Source organism: Ornithorhynchus anatinus, chromosome 14, assembly GCF_004115215.2.
Source record: "Ornithorhynchus anatinus isolate Pmale09 chromosome 14, mOrnAna1.pri.v4, whole genome shotgun sequence".
NCBI classification, from domain to species: Eukaryota; Metazoa; Chordata; class Mammalia; order Monotremata; family Ornithorhynchidae; genus Ornithorhynchus; species Ornithorhynchus anatinus.
The window spans coordinates 46606074-46628330 of record NC_041741.1 but is presented as its reverse complement, the minus strand read 5'-3'; the positions used below and the strand labels follow the sequence as shown (position 1 = coordinate 46628330).

General features: G+C 49.7%; 1 protein-coding gene and 1 non-coding gene across 2 annotated transcripts in view; one reads left to right on the top strand and one right to left on the bottom strand.

Annotated features, from left to right (window-relative positions):
* The first annotated feature begins 2873 nt into the window (after positions 1–2873).
* MRTFA (myocardin related transcription factor A) overlaps positions 2874–22257 on the top strand; it is a 147153-nt gene continuing 127769 nt past the window's right edge. The window contains exons 1-2 of the mRNA XM_039914065.1: positions 2874–3008; positions 15997–16058. Of these exons, the coding sequence (XP_039769999.1) occupies positions 2933–3008; positions 15997–16058 (138 nt within the window). The 5' untranslated portion in view covers positions 2874–2932. The remainder of the gene's footprint in view (positions 3009–15996; positions 16059–22257) is intronic.
* Positions 12414–12495, bottom strand: TRNAS-CGA. Its single transcript has one exon. It is a non-coding gene; the product is annotated as a tRNA-Ser (tRNA).

Here is a 22257-nt window from a genome sequence, read left to right as displayed (position 1 = left end):
AGGCGACAGGTCGTTACTTCTTTTTCTTGTTATCTGTCAGCCATATTTACAAGAATTACTTCTTGTGAGCACAGAATGCACGTTGTCTTGGTCCGTTTCGAAATGTCTGAGAAAGCTGCGGGGCAGGGGTGCCGAATTGGGAAAGATGAAGCAAGAGTTTAATTCACAGATTAAAAATGAGCTTTTCAGAACTTGGCGGTTCTTTTTCTTTCAGACACCTACCATCTTCCCGCCTGGTCTCGTGCCTCTGTAGAAAGATCATGACTTTGAGGCTTGAGGGGAACTTTAAACAATTTGTTATGAATTATCATTTCTTTCCTGCAAGATTAAGGTCTAGAAAGGAGAGGTTTTATTTGGAGGTTTCCTTTTGTTCGTGTGGCTGTCTAACGAGGATTTTTTTTTTGCCATCTTGTAGAATATAACAAACAGTAAGGTAAAACGAAGAAGGCATTTATTTCGATTTGGCTCCAGAGGACCCCCACCCCCATTCTTTTTCCTTTGAAATACGAAGGGTGTGGTTTTACTTCTGAGAGAATGCGATTGGGGAATGAGAGTTTATGAAACCAACCCAGACAGTGAGGTCAGAAGCATGGATTTCCCATCTGTGGATTGTCAGTTCAAGGAAGGAAGGATAGGAGATGACTTTTCGCAGCAGGATGCTATTGAAGAGGTTTCGGGCTCTTCCTTGAAAGCCGATCCCAGAAGATGAACCCAGAAGAATCGATGTGTGGCTTGGAAGCTGGATGTACGGTATGGCTTTGTGGAATGAGCCACTTAACTTCTCTGTGCCTCAGTGTCTTCAGCTGTAAAACAGGGCTTGGCCTCACAGGGACAGGAACTGGGTCAAACCGGATTATCTTGTATCTGTCCCAGCACATAATACAGCGCTTGGCACGTAGCACTGAACGATTACCGTAAGTGCTATACATGGATTACATTTTGGAATCAGTCGGTGGTAGTTTTTGAGAACTTGCTGGGCTCTGTACTAAGCGCTTGGGAGAGTAGAGGACCGCAGAGTTGGTAGACGTGGTCCCTTCCCACAGCGAGTGTGCAGTCTAGAGGACGTGGAAGTACTTGGCTTTTGAGTTTCATCGTGTTTCAGAGCTGGTTTGAGTTGTTTGCATTGCTCCCTTTTGTACCACTTAGAGCCTTGAGGGATTCAAAAATCCTCTTCATTTTCATCTGCGATGCCTTCCCACTCCTCCCGCTTCTCCTCCTCTTATCATCTGCACACTCAGGACTGAATAAATACTGTTGAACACTCTATTAAGTGCTTGGGGGCCTACAACAGACTTTAAAGACCTTAGCTGGCCAAAAATGGAGAAATCTTCAGATGATCAAGCGTAGACCCAGGACTTTTCTTCTAGAGCAGATCATCATCTCCTGGGATGCGTTCCTCCTCTTGTCCACTCGCCTGTTTTGGGGATGCCGAGTTCCCAGTTATTAAATAAGTGTTCAACTCAGGGTCCGATTTTGCAATGTCTGCTGGGTCGCTTCCTGCTTGGGCATTTCCCTAGAATCGGCTCCAGGGCATAGATTCTTTTCTCTGAGCAGTCACTTAATTGGGGTCTGTGGAAAAATAACTTGTGGCTAGCGACAGCCTGTACACAATGAATTCTCAGATCGGAGGAAGTGAAACATTCAAAAACATTGTTCCGATATGCCCGGAGAAATGGCTAGTGCCGTTCCTCTTTTCCTGCTTTGATGGGTGGATGGGAGGGGAGTTGAGGGCACTTTACATTCCCGATCCACCTCAAGAAGGTGGGTTCTCCACAGTTACGGAGGGGATCAGTGGTGAGGCGATACGGAACGGGGGAGGCAGCTTGGGACTCACTGGAGTCATGAAACGAGGCAGTAGCCCTGGGACTCGTCTGGTGATGTGGCGAGATGATCCCGGAGCAGTTGAGGCAGGAGAGAACCGCTCTTGTAGACTGAGGGTGCTGCAGCTTGGGAAAAGGTGAGACGGAAGACTGGCGTACAGCTGGGAGGAGGAGGTGCGTGAAGCGGCCAGTCCCCTCACCGAGAGTCGACTGATTCCCTTCCCTCTTCCCCAGGCTCCCAGGACTTGAAAAGGTTACCGCGTAGGACCAGTCCACATTTCTCTCTCAAAGCAACAGACCACCTGGCGTTCTTCTCCCGCGTTGAGACTTTCCTCGGGCCGTCCCGAAGTCACGCGTCAGTCCCGTCACCCACCCGAGCGCATCCATGCCATTTTTGCTGTCCAGCTTTCCTCGGTAAATACAAAACAGACACCAAGTCCTCATCTAGTGCCCCACGGTGCGTGACACAAAGAAAACACTAAATAAATGCCGTATCTACTACCCTCGGTGCACTTGGGTACCAACTTACGTCATTTCAGGCCCACCTGTCCTGTTTCTCCCTCTGGTTGCCTTTCATCCGGTGGGCATTCAGTAAGTCACTGATGCCGTTGCAAGAAAGGTGAGTTGGTCTTCCCATCCTAGCGCAAAATGGACCACTACTTCATACTTTGTAGTGGTGGAGAGTGCTAAGCGCTTAGTATAGTGTTCTGAATACAGTTAGCGCTCAGTAAGAACCATAGATAGAGAAGCAGCGTGGCTCAGTCGAAAGAGCCCGGGCTTGGGAGTCAGAGGTCATGGGTTTGAAACCCGGCTCTGCCACTTATCAGCTGTGTGACTGTGGGTAAGTCGCTTCACTTCTCTGTGCCTCAGTTACCTCATCTGTAAAATGGGGATTAACCGTGAGCCTCCCGTGGGACCACCTGGTTACCCTGTATCTACCCCAGCGCTTAGAACAGTGCTCTGCACGTAGTAAGCGCTTAACAAATACCAACATTATTATTACTAGATTGTTGGAATGGAGCCATAGATGGAACCATAGTACCGCTGCAGACTTAGCTCTTTTTCCTCCTCACCTGTTGCCGGCACGTGGAACCAGAAGAGGAGCCAGGGAGATGAGGAGCTGCTCCTATCTGACAATAGTCCAGAGAGTTAAGAGGAGGCAGTCCCCCCGGCAGCAATCTGGACCCAGTGAGTGAACATAATGAACTGCCTTCCTTGTGTCTGTGAGCTCGGGGTTGGTCTCGGGGTGCAGTGGGAGTGAGCGGGAACTGTCTGGGAGAGACATCCTTATCGGAAAGGGATGTGGAACAGAGGAAAGGGGAAGATGGTATGTCGAGTAACACCCAAATGTAATTCTGGGCGTTTTCCCAAATTGGAAAAAATTGAGTCCCCTTCATTTCCTGGTTTTTCTGATTAGAGGAGCACTTCTCTTCCACTTCTAGAATTCCCGAGAAACAGTTTGGCCTAGTGGATAGAGTGTGGGCTTGGGAGTCAGAAGGTCATGGGTCTGATCCTGGATCCATCACGTGTTTCCTGTGTGACCTAGGGCAAGTCACTTCACTTTTCGGTGCCTCATCTCATCTGTAAAATGGGGATTGAGACTGAGCCTCACGTAGGACGGGGACTGTGTCCAACCCGATTTGCTTGTATCTGCCCCAGCGCTTAGTATGGTGCCTGGCACATAGTATGTGCTTAACAAATACCGTTATTATTATTATTTTTGCCTTTGTTGCCCTCCTGCTGAACTAGGAGCCTGAGAATATATACGGTGGACAGAAAAGAAGTCTCTACTCTTGAGGAGTTTACAATCTAAGGGGAGAGACAAGAGGATGCAAATTTGAGAATCAGTGGGGCCTACTGCAAGGTCCGTGGCCTGGGAGTCCAAAGGACCCGCGTTCTAATCCCGGCTCCGCCGCCTGTCTGCCGTTTGACTCTGGGCAAGTCACAGCTGTATAATGGGGATTAATACTGTGAGCCTCGTGTGGAACAGGGACTGTGTCCTACCTGATCAACTTTTATCTACCCCAGCGCTTAGTTCTATGCCTGACACATAGTAAGCCCTTCACAAATACCATGAAAAACAAAAGAAACCAAAAAAAAAAAAAAGTGGGAGACATTCGTGGCAGTTTATTTTGTGCCTGCGGTAGAGTAAAATAAAATTAGTAGCCATCCCTGCCCTTAAGGAGCTTGCAGTCAAGAGAGGACCAGCTCCTTTTGAGTAGAAGCTGTGTGACTGTGGGCAAGTCACTTAACTTCTCTGTGCCTCAGTTCCCTCATCTGTAAAATGGGGATCAAGACTGTGAGCCCCACGTGGGACATCCTGATTCCCCTATGTCTACCCCAGCGCTTAGAACATTGCTCGGCACATAGTAAGCGCTTAACAAATACCAACATTATTATTATTATTATTAGAAGCTCCAAGAGGATCATGAGACGGAAGCAAAAACTAAAATGATGCCTCGTGCTGGCAACTTCAAACCGAACAGCACAAGTAAGGGCAGCCTGGAGGCAGTGTGGCCTGGTGGAAAGAGCACGGTCCTGGTAGTCAGAGGACCTGGGTTGAGTAGAAGCTCCAAGAGGATCATGAGACGGAAGCAAAAACTAAAGTGATGCCTCGTGCTGGCAACTTCAAACCGAACAGCACAATTAAGGGCAGCCTGGAGGCAGTGTAGCCTGGTGGAAAGAGCACGGTCCTGGTAGTCAGAGGACCTGGGTTGTAATCCCAGCTCCACCACCTGTCTGCTGTGTGACCTTGGGCGAGTCACTTCACTTCTCCAGCCCTCAGTTGCCTCCTCTGTAAAATGGAGATTAAGACTGGGAGCCCCATGTGGGACAGGGGTTGTGTCCAACCCGATTATCTTCATCTACCCCAGTGCTTAGTAGAGTGCCTGGCACAGAGTAAGCACTTAACAGATACCATTCAAAAAGCAAAAACCTGTTTGTGTGCTTAGTGTGGTCAAGGCTGTGGCTTCCGTATTGGCTTTCTCAGCTACTCACACCCATAAGTAAACTTCACTGTAAATGGCATCTACTTTGTGTCAAAAGAAAACTGTGTATGTATAAATATTTCTGTGTAGGTAGAAAGTATTACATATATTCTCATTAATATGTAGGGACTTCATGTTCTGCTGAAGCTGCTTTGGTCAGAGTTTCACCATTTTCAAAATGGAAGCTCGTTCAAAGCTGGTATATGCTGTAATATACTGTACCTAGACCACTGTAACAATAATAATTGTGGTCTTTAAGTGCTTACTATGCACCAAACATTGTAGTAAGCACTGGGTAAGATGCAAGATAATCACATCGGACCCAGTCCCTGCCCCACATGAGGCTCACAGTCTAAGGTGGAGGGAGAACAGGTATTGAATCCTCATTTTAAAGATGAGGAAACCGAGGCAAAGGAAAGTGAAGTGACTTGCTCATGTTCACCAGGCAGGCAAGTGGCAGAGTCAGGATTAGAACCCAGGTCCTCTGAGGCCCAGGCTCTTCTCCACTAGGCCAAACTGCCTCACTGGCCATTAGACAATATTGCCAGAAGTGAGACCAGCTGGAAGGCAGAAATGCACTGTGTTCCAGATGTTGAGTCCAGAAATGCACTGTGTTCCAGTTGTTGAGTCCAGATGGGGCCCGGGGGAAGAGGGATTGAGGATCCATGCCAAACCAGTGCAGCCTAGCGGGAAAGAGCACGAGCCAGGGAGTCAGAGGACCTGGGTTCTAATCCCAGCCCTGTCACCTGCCTGCCAGTTGACCTTGGGCAAATCACTTGTCGGTGTCTCTTTCCTCATTTCCTCATTCTCCCTCCTTCTCAGACTGGGAGCCTGATGTGGGACAGGGACTATGTCCGGTTAATAGTATCTTTATTATTATTATCATCCAAGCTGTGAGTCCATGGTTGATTGAGGTGATCTCAACACCCTCACCTAGGGAATGTGAGGTGTCAGGTGAATAAAAGGAGGAATTTGGAAATGGTGGAGTAAATTGGGCTGTCCATGCCTCTCTCTGTGTACTCAAAGGGCTTCAGAGACCATCTGTCACTTCTGGTCGGAGTAGAGGGGAAAGGGAATTACAATCTTCTGCTTTGCCCCCCCCCCCCCCCCCCCAAGACAGCAAACACCCTGGGAAGTCTCTCCAGGATCTCGGAACAGCTGAGCTGTTTCTTTCCTCTCTCGGGTGGGCCTGTCCTGTCTGTATTTGAGTAATTCCCAGTTCCTCAAGGTCCCTCTTTTTGGAATACCCGGGGGCTTGCCAAAAGAAAGCCATCCCTTTTCCTGCGCAGTCCAATGCCAATATTCGCCCTTGCACTTGGATTTGGATCCTTTATTCACCCCTCCCTCAGCTCCCCAGCACTTAGGTCCGTATCCATAATTTATTAATTTATATGAATCCCCCTCTAGACTGTAAGCTCACTGTGGTTAGGGAACATGCCTACCAACTGTGTTATATTGTACTCTCCCAAGGGCTTAAAACAATGTTCTGTGCCTAGTAAGCACTCAATAAATACGGTTGACTGATGGGTCACTTACTCCCTTGCAGAAGGAGGAAGGGGCCCATTTTCCTGGATGTAATGATCCAGACGGCTTTGGAGCACTCCTTCAGGCAGGAAGCCAGGATCCTGTTTAAAATCGACTTCCCACCTGGAGCATAAGGAAATAATTACACCGCCACAATCCTTATCAGATTTACAGTAAAGTTTATTTGTCAGTTGACTGACTCAAGGAAGTACCCCTCTCTTTTACTTCCCTGCCCCCTTCACCCTCCCCCCCCCCAAGAAATTGACTAGAAGAAAGTGCGTGAAGGTTAATCTGATTTAGCAGTTGGGAATGAGAAGAATGCTAACCCTTAGGTATTTGGGCTTGTTTCAGCTTCTCTTCTTCCTTCAGATCCCCTCGGGGAGTGTGAAACTGTGATCGATCCATTAAGCGAAGGTGGATCAAAATAGGAGAGAAAGAGGTGGAAAGGGTGCCAGTCGATGTTTGCGTCACACCCGGCATCTTATTAGTTAATCAGTTTGCATTAGTAGGGACTTGAAATGACCCCTGGACCACTGGGTTTGAGTGCAGGCCGGGTACTTTTTTATGGTATTTGTTAAGCACTTACTGTACAAAGTTTTTTCCCTGTTTGTTTTTATCCCTGTAGTAAGTGCTGGGTTAAAAAATAAATTATGATATTTAAGTGCTTAGGTGCTAGGCACTGTATTAAGCGCTGACAAGCCAGTCAGGTTGGACACGGTCCCTGTCCTGCATGAGGCTCACAGTCTTAATCCCCATTTTACAGATGAGGTAACTGAGGCACAGAGAAGTTGAGTGACTTGCTTAAGGCCACTCAGCCGACGAGTGGCGAAGCCGGGATTAGAACCCGTGACCTTCTGACTGCCCTACCCCCTTATGCCACCATAATCAGGTTGGGCACAGTCCATGTCCCACATGGGGCTCAGGCTCTTAATCCCCATTTTACAGATGAGGGAATCGAGACCCAGAGACCCAGGTCACACAGCCCATAAGGGGTGGAGCTGGGATTAGACCCCGGCCCTTCCGACTCCCAGGCCCGGGCTCGATCCACTAGGCCAAGCAGCTCCTCGCTGCTTCTTGCTCAGGGGGGAAAGCCGGCTGAGCTTAATGGGCGAAGGGACCGGTGTTTACCGAGCGACCTGGCGTCTCAACAGGGGCACGAAGAGCTAAACAGAACGACGAGCCGGCGTTGCCCTCCGAGCTGTCCCCGCGGCTTGGGGCTTCGGCCGAGACGTGCTTGATCGGGGGCTGGCCACTGCCTTGACCGCGAGGAACCGAGGACACGGTCCCGGTGACCGACCGTCCCGCCACAAACTACCGTTTCCCACTCTTCCCGAATCCGGTGTAATCCATCAGAGGGGCTACTTAGCTCTTGGCAAAACTCAATTCAAAAGTCCACTCGCCATGTCGACTCCTATCCCAGGCTCGTGCCTGGTGCCAGCTGGTGAGTTTCCATGTGGCTAAGTCACTTCCAAAGCCTGAGTCACACCCGAAGGCAAACAGTGCATTATAAATTCTGGAACAGCCGCAGTTCGGCCGGACTGTATAAACAGCGGGGCTTAAATGTTTCCATCGGATGGTTATTAACAAATACTAGACTTATGTGTTTCAGAGATAAGTGGGGCTTAAGAAGGTTGTTTTTCTGATTAGCTTCAAAGGCGAATGATTTTGCCCAGAGGGGCATTTGAGAGTTAAGGGTAGGACAGCAGTGGTCCCTCTTTGATCGGGAGTTCATTCATTCATTCCATAGTATTTATTGAGCGCTTACTATGTGCAGAGCACTGTACTAAGCGCTTGCGAGTCTCCTTCAGAGGTTGCCTTGATAAATGGAAATTGTAACAGTTCTTCACCGTGATTGCAGACCCGTTTTCTTCACCCGTAGAGATAGGAGAAAGAGCGTGCCTAGTGGTTAGAGCACGGGCCTGGGAGTCAGAAGGACCTGGGTTCTAATCCCGGCTCTGCCACTGGTCTGCTGAGTGACCTTGGGCGAGTCACTTTACTTCTCTGGGCCTCAGTTCCCCCATCTGTACAATAGGCTTAAGACTGGGAGCCCTGTGTGGGACAGGGACTGCGTCCGACCCGATTAGCTTGTGTCTACCCCAGTGCTTAGAACGGTGCCTGGGCCAGTGTAAGCGCTTAGCAAGTACCACGATTATTATTAATTATTATTTGAGATTCTCCTCCCTCTGCTGTCTTTGAAAGTTGCCATCCCAAGTCAAGGAAGGGGAAGTAATGTTCAAATTTTGGTCATGGAATAAGGATGATAATAATAATTATGGTATTTATTGAGCGCTTACTATGTGTCCCGCACTGTTCTAAGCGCTGGGATGGATACAAGGTAATCCGGTTGTCCCATGTGGGGGGGTCACAGTCTTAATCCCCATTTTCCAGATGAGGCAGTGGAAAGAGCACGGGTTGGGGAGTCAGAGGTCGTGGGTTCGAATCCCGGCTCTGCCACTTGGCAGCTGCGTGACTCTGCATCCGGAAAATGGGGAAGAAGACTATGAGCCTCACGTGGGACAACCTGATTACCCTGTATCTACCCCAGCGCTTAGTGCTCTGCACATAGTAAGCGCGTCACAAATACCAACATTTATTAAGTGGCTTGCCCGAGGTCACCCAGTAAACAAGTGGCGGAGCTGGGATTAGAACCCGTGTCCTCCGACTCCCACTTTCACTAAGCCACGCCGCTTCTCTAATTAAAAGGGTAGGGCCAATTCACCGACAGGAATGACTCAGTTATAAGCGCCACCTCGTCTCTCGTGTTTTCAGGTCACCAGAGGCTCAAGAAGTTAAAAATTAAACCCAATGGTGAAAATGGAGATAAAAAATCGGGAACGAAACACTTCGATGTAATCTTCTCTAACTAAAAATTAATCAAAATGGAAGCTACCCAGGAACCATTCTGTTGAATTACGCGTGTTGCCCGCGGGCCAACTGGGACTTGTTGAGCTGCTTGGGCCGCTGAAATGTGTCTCGGCGAGGATGGCGGCCACGGCCCGAGTCCGGCGTTAACGTGGGCAGGGGAAAGAGGGGGTTGGAGGTGGTTGGTACCCCTCAGTCCTAGGAGCTTCTCCGCGACACGCACAGCTAGCTAGAAGAAGTCAACACCTAGTCGCTTCTTTGTATCAGAATGTCTGCTGTCACATTAAACTTGGGTCCCTTGGACCCGCTCCAGACTTTAAAGGAAAAAAAAAGTAGGTATTTGTTTAGCACTTACTATGTGCAGAGCACTGTTCTAAGCGCTGGGGCAGATACAGGGTCATCAGGTTGTCCCACGTGGGGCTCACGGTTAATCCCCATTTTACGGATGAGGTAACCGAGGCACAGAGAAGTGAAGAGACTTGCCCACAGTCACACAGCTGAGAAGTGGCAGAGCCGGGATTCAAACTCATGACCTCTGACTCCCAAGCCCAGACTCTTTCCACTGAGCCACGCTGCTTCTCTGCGTACCCAAGTATCCAAGAAGGGGTACTTGGGCAGCAGGAAGGCCAAAATGAGCCCCCAATTTTTTGTTAATGGCAATTGTTAAGCGTTTACTATGTGCCAGTCACTGTACTAAGTGCGGAGGTAGGTAGAAGGTAAACCCACTGTGAGCCTCACGTGGGACAACCTGATGACCCTGTATCTCCCCAGCGCTTAGAACAGTGCTCCATAGTAAGCGCTTAACAAATACCAACGTTATTCTTATTATTAAGTGGGATTGAGCGAATTCTTTTCTCGCTCAAGAAAGAAGCTGTGTGTGATCGTTAAGGAGCGGGCCTGGGTTCGGTGGGGTACGAGGGTGCGCGTCAACGCGTGTGTATGTTCGCGTCTCTCCCCAGCCTATTTATTCCTCCGGTAGGACCGGAGCGCCATGCGGTGGCGTCTCGGGGGGCCAGGATATATACTGTGGGCTCCGTGTGGGGCTGTTTCGTCCCGACTCCCATTTTGATCTCTTTTTTGCCGCCCCTCTCAGCAGCGTGAGGCTCCAGGCGGAGATCGGCATTCTTGCCGTCCTCCCCCTCCCTTGCCCACTGGCTCTTGGTCCCCTCTCTGCCACTGGATTTGCCGAGGGCTCCCCTCAGCAGCGTCTTTGCGTAGTTCTCACTCTGGGAGGCGGAGGGAGGGTGGAGAGAGAGGGAAGAGGCCGGGCACAGGACAGGGTTCTGTGCCGCTTGCCGGGACCTCCCTGGGGACCTCGCTGCCCGACGAGCGGCCGAGGTGCCCAGAGGGTAGCCCCGGGGTGGGGACGGGTGGCTCGGGGACGACCGAGATGCAGAGCCCGAAGCAGCGTGGCTCAGTGGAAAGAGCCCGGGCTTGGGAGTCAGAGGTCATGAGTTCGAATCCCGGCTCTGCCACTTGTCAGCTGTGTGACTGTGGGCAAGTCACTTCACTTCTCTGGGCCTCAGTTACCTCATCTGGAAAATGGGGATTAACGGTGAGCCTCATGTGGGACAATGTGATTACCCTGTATCTACCCCAGCGCTTAGAGCAGTGCTCGGCACACAGTAAGCGCTTAACAAATACCAACATTATTATCCCGATGGGGTGGCGGAAGGAGCGGAGGAGCCGGCGTGAGCGGCAGGGCCCCGAGGCCGATTAGCCGGGCCCGCTGGCGACGTTGGCCGCATTCGTGTGGCCTGTTGGCAAGAGTATGGGTTTGGGAGTCAGAGGACGTGGGTTCCAATCCTCGCTCTGGCACTTGTCTGTTGTGTGACTGTGGGCAAGTCACTTTCATTCATTCATTCATTCAATAGTATTCATTGAGCGCTTACTAGGTGCAGAGCACCGTACTAAGTGCTTGGAATGAACAAGTCGGCAACAGATAGAGACGGTCCCTGCCGTTTGACGGGCTTACGGTCTGATCGGGGAGACGGACAGATAAGAACGATGGCAATAAATAGAGTCGAGGGGAAGAACATCTCGTAAAAACAATGGCAACTAAATAGAATCGAGGCGATGTACATTTCATTAACAAAATCACTTCTCTGTGCCTCAGTTACCTCATCTGTAAAATGGGGACTAACTGTGAGCCTCATGTGGGACAATGTGATTACCCTGTATCTACCCCAGCGCTTAGAACAGTGCTCGGCACATAGTAAGCGCTTAACAAATACAAACATTATTATCCCGATGGGGTGGCGGAAGGAGCGGAGGAGCCGGCGTGAGCGGCAGGGCCCCGAGGCCCATTAGCCGGGCCCGCTGGCGACGTTGGCCGCATTCGTGTGGCCTGTTGGCAAGAGTATGGGTTTGGGAGTCAGAGGACGTGGGTTCCAGTCCTCCCTCCGGGACTTGTCTGCCGTGTGACCTCGGACAAGTCCCTTCACTTCTCTGTGCCTCAGTCGCCTCATCCATAAAATGGGGACGGAGACCATGAGCCCCACGTGGGGCATCCTGATTACCTTGTGTCTACCCCAGTGTTTAGAACCGTGCTTGGCACATAGTAAATGCTTAACAAATACCGTTTGGGCCTGTTGTCCACATTTCCTCCTCGGCGGTGTCGAAGGCAGCGGCGGCTGGGAGTGGAGGCAGGGCGGGCCCTAAGAAAGCCAGGTGTTTGGCTTGGGATAGAGGTTCCAGCTCAACCTCCCCCTGCTCCCCGTCCCTCCTCCGGCCCGGCGAGGCCTCGGTCCTCAGTGGGACGCCGACTTCGCTTCCTATCTGTGGTCCAGTTCTCTCTGTCCTTCCCTCCTCCTAATCTCTTGCCATCCTAGTTTCTCCTCCTGACACTCACCCTCCTAGCGTTCCGGTCACCCACCCTTCGGCGCTGTTACTCATTTTCCAATCCCTCCTCCTTCCTCCACCTTCTTCAGTTTGCACTCGAACGTGGCCATACGTTCGGGTAGAAGAAATGCTTGCTTTCTGTTCATGCTTAAAAAAAAATTTTTGATTTATTTTTTTTCTTCACTGACAGCTTAAAATTCATTCATTCATTCAATAGTATTTATCGAGCGCTTACTGTGTGCAGAGCACTGTACTAAGCGCTGGGAACGTACAAGTCGGCAACAGATAGAGACCATCCCTGCCCAGTAACGGGCTCACAGCCTAATGGGGGAGACAGCAACGCAAAATAGAACAAAACAAAACAGGATAAACAGAAGGCCGCTGTGAGCAGGATACGAACCTGCGCGGGGAAACCCCTTTGGATTTCGAGTCCAAGGCCTTAACCACTCGGCCGTCACAGCCCAATTTTTCCTTGAGGCCTTTCCCAACTAAGTCCTCTTTTCCCCTTTTCGATGAATCAATCGTATTTACAGAGCGCTTGCTGTATGCAGAGCACTGTACTAAGCGCTTGGGAGAGTACAACGCAACAAAACAACAGACACATTCCCTGCTCACAGTGAACTTACAGTCTAGAGGGGGCGACAGACATTAATAGAAATAAATTAGGGATATGTACATAAGTGCCGTGGAACTGGGTGGGTGGGAATAAAGGGAGCAATTAGGGCGACGCGGAAGGGAGTGAGGGAAAAGGAGAAGAGGGCTCAGTCAGGGAAGGCCTCATGGAGGAGATGTGCCTTTAAATAAGCTTTTGAAGCGGGGAAGAGTGATCCCCTGTCAGATATGAAGAGGGAGGATGTCGGCTAGGGGTCGGTGGCGAGATAGACGGGATCGAGGCATTTGAGAGGCGAAGTGTGCGGGCTGGGTTGTAGTAGGAGAGTAGCCGGATGAGGTAGGAGAGGGTGAGGTGAATGAGTGCCGTAAAGCCGATGGTGGGGAGGAGTTTGATGTAGAGGTGGATGGGCCACCACTGGAGGTCCTTGAGGAGTGGGGAAACGTGCACGAAATGTTTCTGTAGAAAAATGATCCGAGCAGCAGAGTGGAGTCTGGACTAGAGTGGGAAGAGACGGGAGGCAGGGAGGTCAGCGAGGAGGCTGAAGCAGAATCAAGGCAGGATAGGATAAGTGCTTAGATTTAACACGGTATCAGTTTGGATGGAAAGGAGAGGGTGGATTTTAGCGATGCCGTGAAAGGAAAGGGTGGATTTTAGCGATGCCGTGAGGTTGAATTGACAGGATTTAGTAACAGATTGAATCTGTGGGTTGAATTAGAAAGAGAAGAGTCAAGTATACACCACGGTTACAGGGTTGGGAGACAGGAAGGATGGCGTTGCTATCTACGGTGATGGGAAAGTCACCGGGAGGACAGAGTTTGGGTGGAAATATGAGTTCTGTTTGGGACATGTTAAGTTTGAGGTGGTGGGAAGACATCCAAGTGGAGATGTCTTGAAGGTAGGAGGAAATGTCAGACTGCTGAGAGGGAGAGAGGCCTCCCTCTCCCTTCAGCATCACCTATGCACTTGATATTTACCCCACCATCAGCCCCACAGCACTCATGTCTATAGACATTTATTTTAATATCTGTCTCCCCATCCAAGCTGCTCTTTGTGATCAGGGAATGGGTCTAACAACTCTGTTATATTGTACTCTCCCAAGCATTTAGTCCAGTGGTCTTGCACACAGGAAGTGTTCAGTAAATACCCCTGATTGAGCAAAATGGCCTGACTTTAATAGAACCCTCTCTGTAGAGCGTGTCTCTGGGGCAGAGGGAGGTCTTTAAAATTAGGAGGCGTGCATTTCGTCGTGCATCGAGTTTCCCGAAGAACAACACAGCGGTGGTGTAGATTGAGCAATTTTACACTGCCTCGGAGGATGATGACACTGGATTAGAATCCTGTTTTCCCAAGTCTTAATCACCAGAATCACATGTGGCCATTCCTTCAACTCCTTAGATATTTTAAAGATTCTCCATCACTGCATTCTCAAAACTTCCAGGGCTTACAAAATTCCAGTGTCCCCCGTTGCCCCTCCCGAAGGAATGTATTAAGAAGATTCCACTCCAAGCCAAAAGGCTCTGTGCCCCTCTTGAGATTAATGGTGGAGATTGATCAGTAAAGCTGTGTTTCTCTTTTTCAAAAGTATCTTCTCTCCAACTGGGATTTGGCTTCCTCTTTTAAGGTTTTCCTCAAAGTGGGAGGTAGGAAGCAGAGTGACTTAGTGGAAAGAGCGTGGATCTGGGAGTCAGAGGACCTGGGTTCTTATCTCGGCTGTGCCGCTTTTCTGATGTGTGACCTCGGGCAGTCACTTAACTTCCCTGGGCCTCAGTTGCCTCATCTGTAAATTGAGGATTAAGACGGGAGCCTCTGTGAGACCGGACTGTGGCCGGCCTCATTATCCCGGATCTACTCAAGCGTTCAGTACAGTGCCCGGCACATAGAAAGCACTTAACAAATATCATTAAAAAAACAAGTGTTTTGGAACTCTTCCGTAGTCTAACAAGGGAGGTTTTTGCTCTCTTCTAGGGATTGAATCAATATATGTGAAGACCAGGCTAGATTTAATGAAACTCTGGAATCACAGAGTCAGGGAACCTCAAGAGAGAGCCTGGCAGCCTCCGGCTTACATGCAGGTGAAGGACTGAGCCATCCAAGAAAAAGGATGATGGACTGGAAAGTTTTCCAGCCGCTAAAGCGGGGTTGAAGGAATCGAAAGCCCTCTAGGGAGAACTCAGAATCAAGTACTTAATCTTTGTATCTTTTTCATGTAAAAGACATGAAGTTGGGCCTCATGGGCAGGCTGATCTCCACACATTCCTTCCTCTCTTCTAATAGTCCCAGGAGGAGAGGGTCAGGAAAGAGCTCTTCTCCCCGTCTGGGCCATCACCTCAGCCACTGGTTCCTCTAATCAGTCGAATCATCCCAAACTGTCATCCCACTTTTTCAATCAAGTACATTTATCGAGTGCTTTCTGGGGCCAGAGCACTGTACTAAACATTTGGGAGAATACAATATAATAGAGTTGGTAAGATACGTGACGACAGTGAGCGTACGGTCTGGAGTGGGAGATGGACATTAATTTAAAGAAATACTTAACGGATATGGACATAAGCGCCGAGGGGCTGAGGGAGAGATGAGTAAAGGGTGGAAATCCAAATGCAAGGGCGACGTAGAAGGGAGTGGGAGAAGAGGAAAGGAGGGTCTAGTCGGGGAAGGCCTCTTAGAGGAGATGTGGCTTCAAAGGGGGGAAAGTTCTTGCGTATTTTTTATTGGGCTCCTAAAAATGTACCCTCCTCACCTCCATCTATAAGCTCTAAGGTCAGTTTAGGTCACTATAGAGGGTCCCCATCCACCGAGGCCCGGGAATACTTGTCACGCCCCTTTGAGGTCATTTCCAGAGTATCGATGAGAACATTTTTTAACTTTTTTTCCTTTTTTAACCTGCCCCGGTTACACAGGTGAGCTTCGGATGGTACTCTGACGCCCAAACAGATTGTGGTTTTGTGTTTTTTTTTTCCATTTCATTGTGCAAGGTTAGTGTCCTCTGAGCAGGAAGGAGCGGGGCTGGGCGTGGAAGTTGATAAGCATAAAGGTCTTGGCCATCCGGCCTTGATAGCTGAGAGGGCTCTCCCCCACCCCCCCGCCTGGCCGGCCTGGAAGGTATACTTGGCTCAGGACCAGAGCAGTATTCACAGAGGCAGAGTTCAGTTGTCATTTGGCTCCACCTGTGCCCAGGCCTTCCCGAAGTCTTTTCAGTGAGTGACAGAACTCGACCGCAGGGGCTGGAATAGGAGGAGGAGGAAGAGGAGATTTGCCCTTTACTTATGAAACCGAATGCCGACCGAGAGTTGGAGAACTGCACGAGGAGGACGGAAAGTCTTGAACTTTTATTTTTCCGTTTGCTTTTCAGTGGTCGGAGGGTGCGCTTGGCATGGGACTGAAGTGCGTTTGTCTGTGGGAGTTGTAAGCGAGGTAAGTTGGTGCGCCCTTGCCGCTATGGCCTTTTCCCCACTTCTTGTGGCTGCTGCCGTCCCTTCCGTACATTTTATACAGCATGAATAAATCGGCCTCAGAACTGCTTACGAAAGCATCCTTAACCTCTTCCCCATCTAGCAGATCCTTCTTCCTTTGGGATATTCCCATCACGTCCTCCCGGTGAGCTGTATAATTGAGTTGTTTAGCCTCCTGGGGAAGGACTGTGTCTAATATTCTGGTAGCGCCTAGTGTTATTAAGAGAAGCAGCGTGGCCTAATGGAAAGAGAACGGTTCTGGGAGTCAGAGGTCGTGGGTTCTAATCCCGGCTCTGCCACACGTCTGCGGTGTGACCTTGGGCAAGTCATTTAACTTCTCCGTGCCTCAGTTACCTCATCTGTAAAATGGCGATCAAGATTGTGAGTTCCATGAGCGACAAGGACTGTGTCCAACCTGACCACACTGGGCTCCAACTTTTACAGGTGAGGTAACCGAGGCACAGAGAAGTGAAGTGACTTGCCCAAGGTCACACCGCAGTCAAGTGCTCCGTCCACCAGGCCACGCTTCTTCACACTAGGCCACGCTGCCAGTTGAGCTAGAGCTGAACAGACAGCTTGCCTCTGCGTTGTGGGGCCTCAGAGATTTCAGAAATAATGAAACTACCCCCGAGGTCTGACCGACTCCCGCGAGCTCAGAGGCTCCCATCTGCAGCCCGCACGAGCTAGAAGGGAGAGTGTCAAGGCCAGGTTTACGAACCCACCCTTGGCTTCTTCCAACTCTCCCTTTCTTGGAACATGGGGCCGGACTCAATTCCCAACACTGAGCAGTGCTCAGTGGAGGCAAGGTCCTGACTCATGTATACCCACTCTATTGTATTGTTCTCTCCCAAAGACACAGTAAGCACTAAATAAATTCTAGTGATTGAAGGCACCTCTCCTCCAAGAGGCCTTCCCCGACTAAGCCCTCCTTTCCTCTTCTCCCACTCCCTCCTGCATCACCCTGAATCGCTCCCTTTATTCATCCCCCATTCCCACCCCCAGAGCACTTACGTACCTTTCTGGAATTCATTTATTTATTTGCATCACCGTCTCTCTCCCCCTCTAGACTGTAAGCTCACCGTGGGCAGGGGATGGGTCTGCAATATTGTTATACCTACTCTCCCAAGCGTTTAGTGATGAGCCCCGCACGCAGTAAGTGCTCAATTATTACGATTGACTGACTACTGGCTGAGGAGTCCCACAAGCAGGTCTGCTCGAAAGGTGGCTGGGGCTTGTAGGCCTCGCTCCACCCTCCCTCCGGGCACGAAGAGGGCGGCACCAATCCCCGGGCGCGTGGGCTCTGCCACAGCCCGGCGTCGGCATTACATTGTGGGCACTTGGGTTTAAATTCATTCAGTCGTATTTATTGAGCGCTTACTGTGCACACTGAGCGCTTGGAAAGTACAGTTCGGCAACAAATAGAGACAAGTCCTACCCACCAATTGGCACCTAAAAGGTCTTTGCAGGCACTTTGCAATTTGCCCCACCCACTCACTTATTCAGTCGTATTTATTGAGCGCTTACCACGTGCAAAGCACTGTACTAAGCGCTTGGGAGAGTGCACTACAAGAACAAACACACATTCCCTGCCCACAGCGAGCTCACAGTCTAGAGAGGAGGGGGCTTACAGCCTAGAGCCTCCTCGCTTGATGCCCCCAGACTCTGGTGGGCACTTGCGGGCAGGGAAGGGCGTGAGTGGTATAAACCCCTAAGTGCTCGAATCAGTTCCTTCACGATGACCCTCGGTCCGCAGCTCATCTGTTCGCGACGGGAGACTCCATCATCAGGAGTCTTTGGGGTGGTCCCTTCTGCAGGGAGCCGATCCCTCTTGGAGAGGCAGAACGGGAACCCCGGAAACTGGTGCTTGTCTCCAGCTTTGGGCTCGGGAATGAGAAGTGAGAGGAAGAGGAGAAGTGGGTGTCCAAGGTTGAAGTTGGAGCTGTAGGTCCTCCGCCCGTCCCCCAGCCCCTGCTCTTCTCACTCCCCCGAAGACCTGCCTGGCTGGCTGCCTACCAAGCCACCGGCCAGAAATATCTCCGAGGTCTAGCAAGGGTCGGCCGGACCTCTGGAATTCCTATCCTCGCCAAGTTAGGTGAACTTTGCTGAATTTTCCACCTTCTGAAATGGGAATGATTGGGTCAGGGAGCCCGATCGCAGGCAAGGGAAGGCTAAATGGAGAAAGTGCCTAAAATTGCAAATCTCCATTGTGTATGGTGAATTATTTCCCTGTCGGAGCCTAACGGGTTGTTCCTGGGACTCCCAGATAGTCCGAAAGAGTAGCATCGGCAGAGCCCTCTAAGTCGCCCCTGGAAAGATTCTCCAACAGCCCACGAAAGAAATATAATTCCAGGTCTCGCTGTTTTTTGCCACGTTTGGCCCAGATTTAGTCAGCGGCTCAGAGGAGATGGGCGCGTGCCGGCCCTTATACAGCTGAAATAAGAGACCCTCTGCTGATTTGGGAAAATGAGACTCTTGACCCAAGGGTGGCTGAGGCTGGAGCGGGGGAGGTCAGAGCAGGATAATTCTCAGAGTCCCAAGCCAATTGGGGGAATTATTACTGGGAAGTGGGGGCAAATTTGGGACATCTGGCTTGGGTAAAAATAGGGTTAACACAGTTTTGCAGTTTCCCACTGGGTTTTCTCAAAAGTTGCGCAGGATCAGAGTTCTCATTCTTAACGTAACTTCTCTGGGGAAAGGAGGAAGGGAGGGTAAGAACCGACCAGAAACTCTCAAGCTTCGAATCTGCCAGTCTCTCTACTCTCCGTGCTGGAAAGCAGGGTGGTCTAGCAGAAAGAGCACAGGTTTGGGAGTCAGAACACTTGGGTTCTAATCCTGCGTCCGCCACTTGTCGGCTGGGCGACCTTGAGCAAGTCCCTTCATTTCTCTGTGCCTCAGTTACCTCGTCTGTTAAACGGGGATTAAGACTGTGAGCCCCATGTGGGACAGGGACTGTGTCCAATCTGAATATCTGGTATTTCCCCCAGTGCTAGGTCCGTAACTTGACACATAGTAAGCAGCTAAGAAACACCATTATTATTATTATTATCTGGATATATCTGCAATTTATCTATATTAATGTCCCCCTCTAGACTGTGAGCTTGTTGTGGGGCAGGAAGGTGTTGTTGTAGTGTACTCTCCCCAGTGATTAGTGCAGTGCTTTGCACAGAGTAAGCGCTCAAATAAGCTTGAATGAATATAATTATTATTTTGCCTCCCTCCCCACTTCTTTCTCTCCACCATCTGGTTACCTCCCTTTTCTTTCTCCCTTTCCCCCGCTGCTGGATGAGTTTTCTCTCCATCTTTCAGGCAGGTGACATAATCTTGGCTTTCAAACAGTGTTTGAAGAGCCTCTGCTCGGTGCCGGGAGTTTATCCTGGCTTGCACTCTCTCCTTGTCCCACCTCCCGGCTTTGGTCAGATCATTCTTCCCTCTCTTGTTTTCCTCAAATAAGAGCTCGTGCCCGTGCAACCCATTCTGGGGAAGGCGTGATCCCGAGCACCCTGAAGAGACTCTGTTGTTCTCTGAAGGAACTTTACCCACTGAGGTGGACAGCGGTCGACGTCGCGTTACTTGGCCCTTTCTCTTCGCCTGGTCTGCTAAAAAGCCCATAAATCTTTTGATCATCCATTGCTTGAATTGTTTAAATTGCCCCTGAGCCCTCCAGTTGGTTCAGACGGCGGCTCGGCCGGTAGCGTCTTTCTCTCCTGTTTCTGTGAGCACAGCAAGCCCATTGCTCCCACGTGGGATTGTGAGCCCCATGCGGGACCTGATTATCTGGTATCTACCCCAGCCCTTAGTGCAGGGCTTGGCAAATATATAGTAAATGTTTAACAGATACCATAATTATTATTGTATCGTACTCTCCCAAGCACTTAGTACAGCAGTCTGCACATAGTAAATGCTCAGTCAGTCAGATTGATTCTACACCAATTTAAACTATTTGGCTCTGTCTCTAGTCTTATAACTTATCGTGTTGCATATCTTATTTTGTCTGGTTTTTTTTTCATTGCTCACCTACTTTTCTCCAACCTAATTCTCTCTAGCCCTTTCTGTACCCTCCTTCCACCAAACCTGTATACAGTTTGCAAAATAGCGTAATTATTATTATTATGAGGGAAGTTCAGCATCTAGTCCTAGATTTCCATTGAGAACGAAGCTGAATATCACCGAATTCTCCTACTTGGTCGGAGCACTGGACAACAGTGTTCTAGAGGGAGAAATTGGAAAACTAAATCAGAAAAAGCCAACATTTGCCTTGGGCGGCTGACAGATTTCTGTAACGGTGTGAATCGAGCTTCATACTAAATTGAAGATCCCCAAATCTGTGTTGGCATTCCACTTTCTCCAGAGCTGAAAACCTTGGACTGACCCGAAGTACCACATCCAACTTTTCACACAGTTTTTATCAGAGACAGCTATGACTCACACTTGATTCAATCAATCGTAATAATAATAATAATGATTACGGTATTTGTCAAGCGCTTACTATGTGCCCAGCACTGTTCTAAGCGCTGGAGTAGATGCAAGATAATCAGGTTGTCCCAAAGGGGGATCACAGTCTTAATCCCCATTTTACAGATGAGAAGTTAAGCAACTTGCCCCCCGTCACGAAATAGATGAGTGGCGGAGCTGGATTAGAACTCATGTCCTCTGACGCCCAAGCTCTTTGCATTAAGCCATGCTTCTCCCTATTTTTTAATTTATTTGTATTTATTTCATATTCATATTTATGGAGCGCTTACTGTGTGCAGAGCCCTGTACTAAGCACATGGGAGAGTACGAGACAACAATAGCCAGGCACATTCCCTGCCCGCAACTTGGTGTCAGATACGGAGTCAGGACCACAACGGTGGGAAAGCAGTATAGCAGCAGAGACGTGAAACAGCTTTGTTTGGTCAGGCGGGTAAAGTGGCCGATGGCAGGGGAATCTAAATGACTGCTCGGTGGTGAGTGGAAATGAGGTGCCTGGAAGCAGGAAGGCCATAAGGAATAATAATAATAATTGTGGTGGTTAAGTGCTTACTGTGTGCCAGACACTGTACTAAACTCCGGGATGGAGACAAGCAAATTGGGTTGGACCCAGTCCCTGTCCCACATGGGGCTCACGTTCTCAATCCCCATTTTACAGATGAGGTGTAACTGAGGCCCAGAGAAGTGAAGTGACTTGCCCAAGGTCACTCAGCAGACACGTGGCGGAGCTGGGATTAGAACCCATGACCTTTTGACTCCTGGGCTCGTGCTCCATCCACTGCGCCATGCTCCTTCTCAATGAATGCATTAAATGGCCCGATGATATAATTTGCTACTGGGATTTCGGGCCGCCATCCCAACCTTAGGTACCTTCCCACTTTCTCTCCGCAACAGGGAGGGCGGGGTGAGGAGGGGGAGTGTGGATTTAAAGTTCCCCAACCGTGCTGAGACGTCTGCACCGCAAGGCGCTGAAAACTGTGGCCTAAACCGAGCTGACACTGAGCATTTTCGAGCCAAGACCTGAAAGTCCTTGAGAAACAGCACGGCGTAGTGGATGGAGCACGGGCCTGGGAGGCAGAAGGACTCAGGTTCTAATTCCAGCTCCACCACTTCTCTGCTGTGTGACTTTGGACAAGTCACTTGGCTTCTCTGGGCCTCAGTTCCCTCATCTGTACAACGTGGATTAAAACTGTGAGTTGAACTGCGTCCAACCCGATCAGCTTGTATCTCTCCTAGTGCTTAGTGCAGTTCCTGGTCCTTAGTAAGCACTTAACAAATATCATAAAAAATAATAATAAATACATTTGATGATAATGATGATGATCGTCTTTCCACTGTCCTGGGACATATCATTCGAGCGTACGGCCCGAAGTGTTCATTCAGTAGTATTTATCGAGCGCTTATTATGTGCAGAGCACTGTACTGAGTGCTTGGAATGTACAATTTGGCAACAGATAGAGACAGTCCCTGCCCAGTGACGGGCTTACAGTCTAATCGGGGGAGACAGAGGGTCAGAAACAAGACAACCGTATCACAATAAATAGAATCAAGGGGATGGACACCTCATTAACAAAATAAATAGGGTAATGATAGTAAGTAGTAACAATAATAAAAGTAGTTGCCAAACGTTACCACTTCTACTAATGGAGGGACGCCCTCCCCGAAATGACACGAGAGGCACCAGTGGGCGG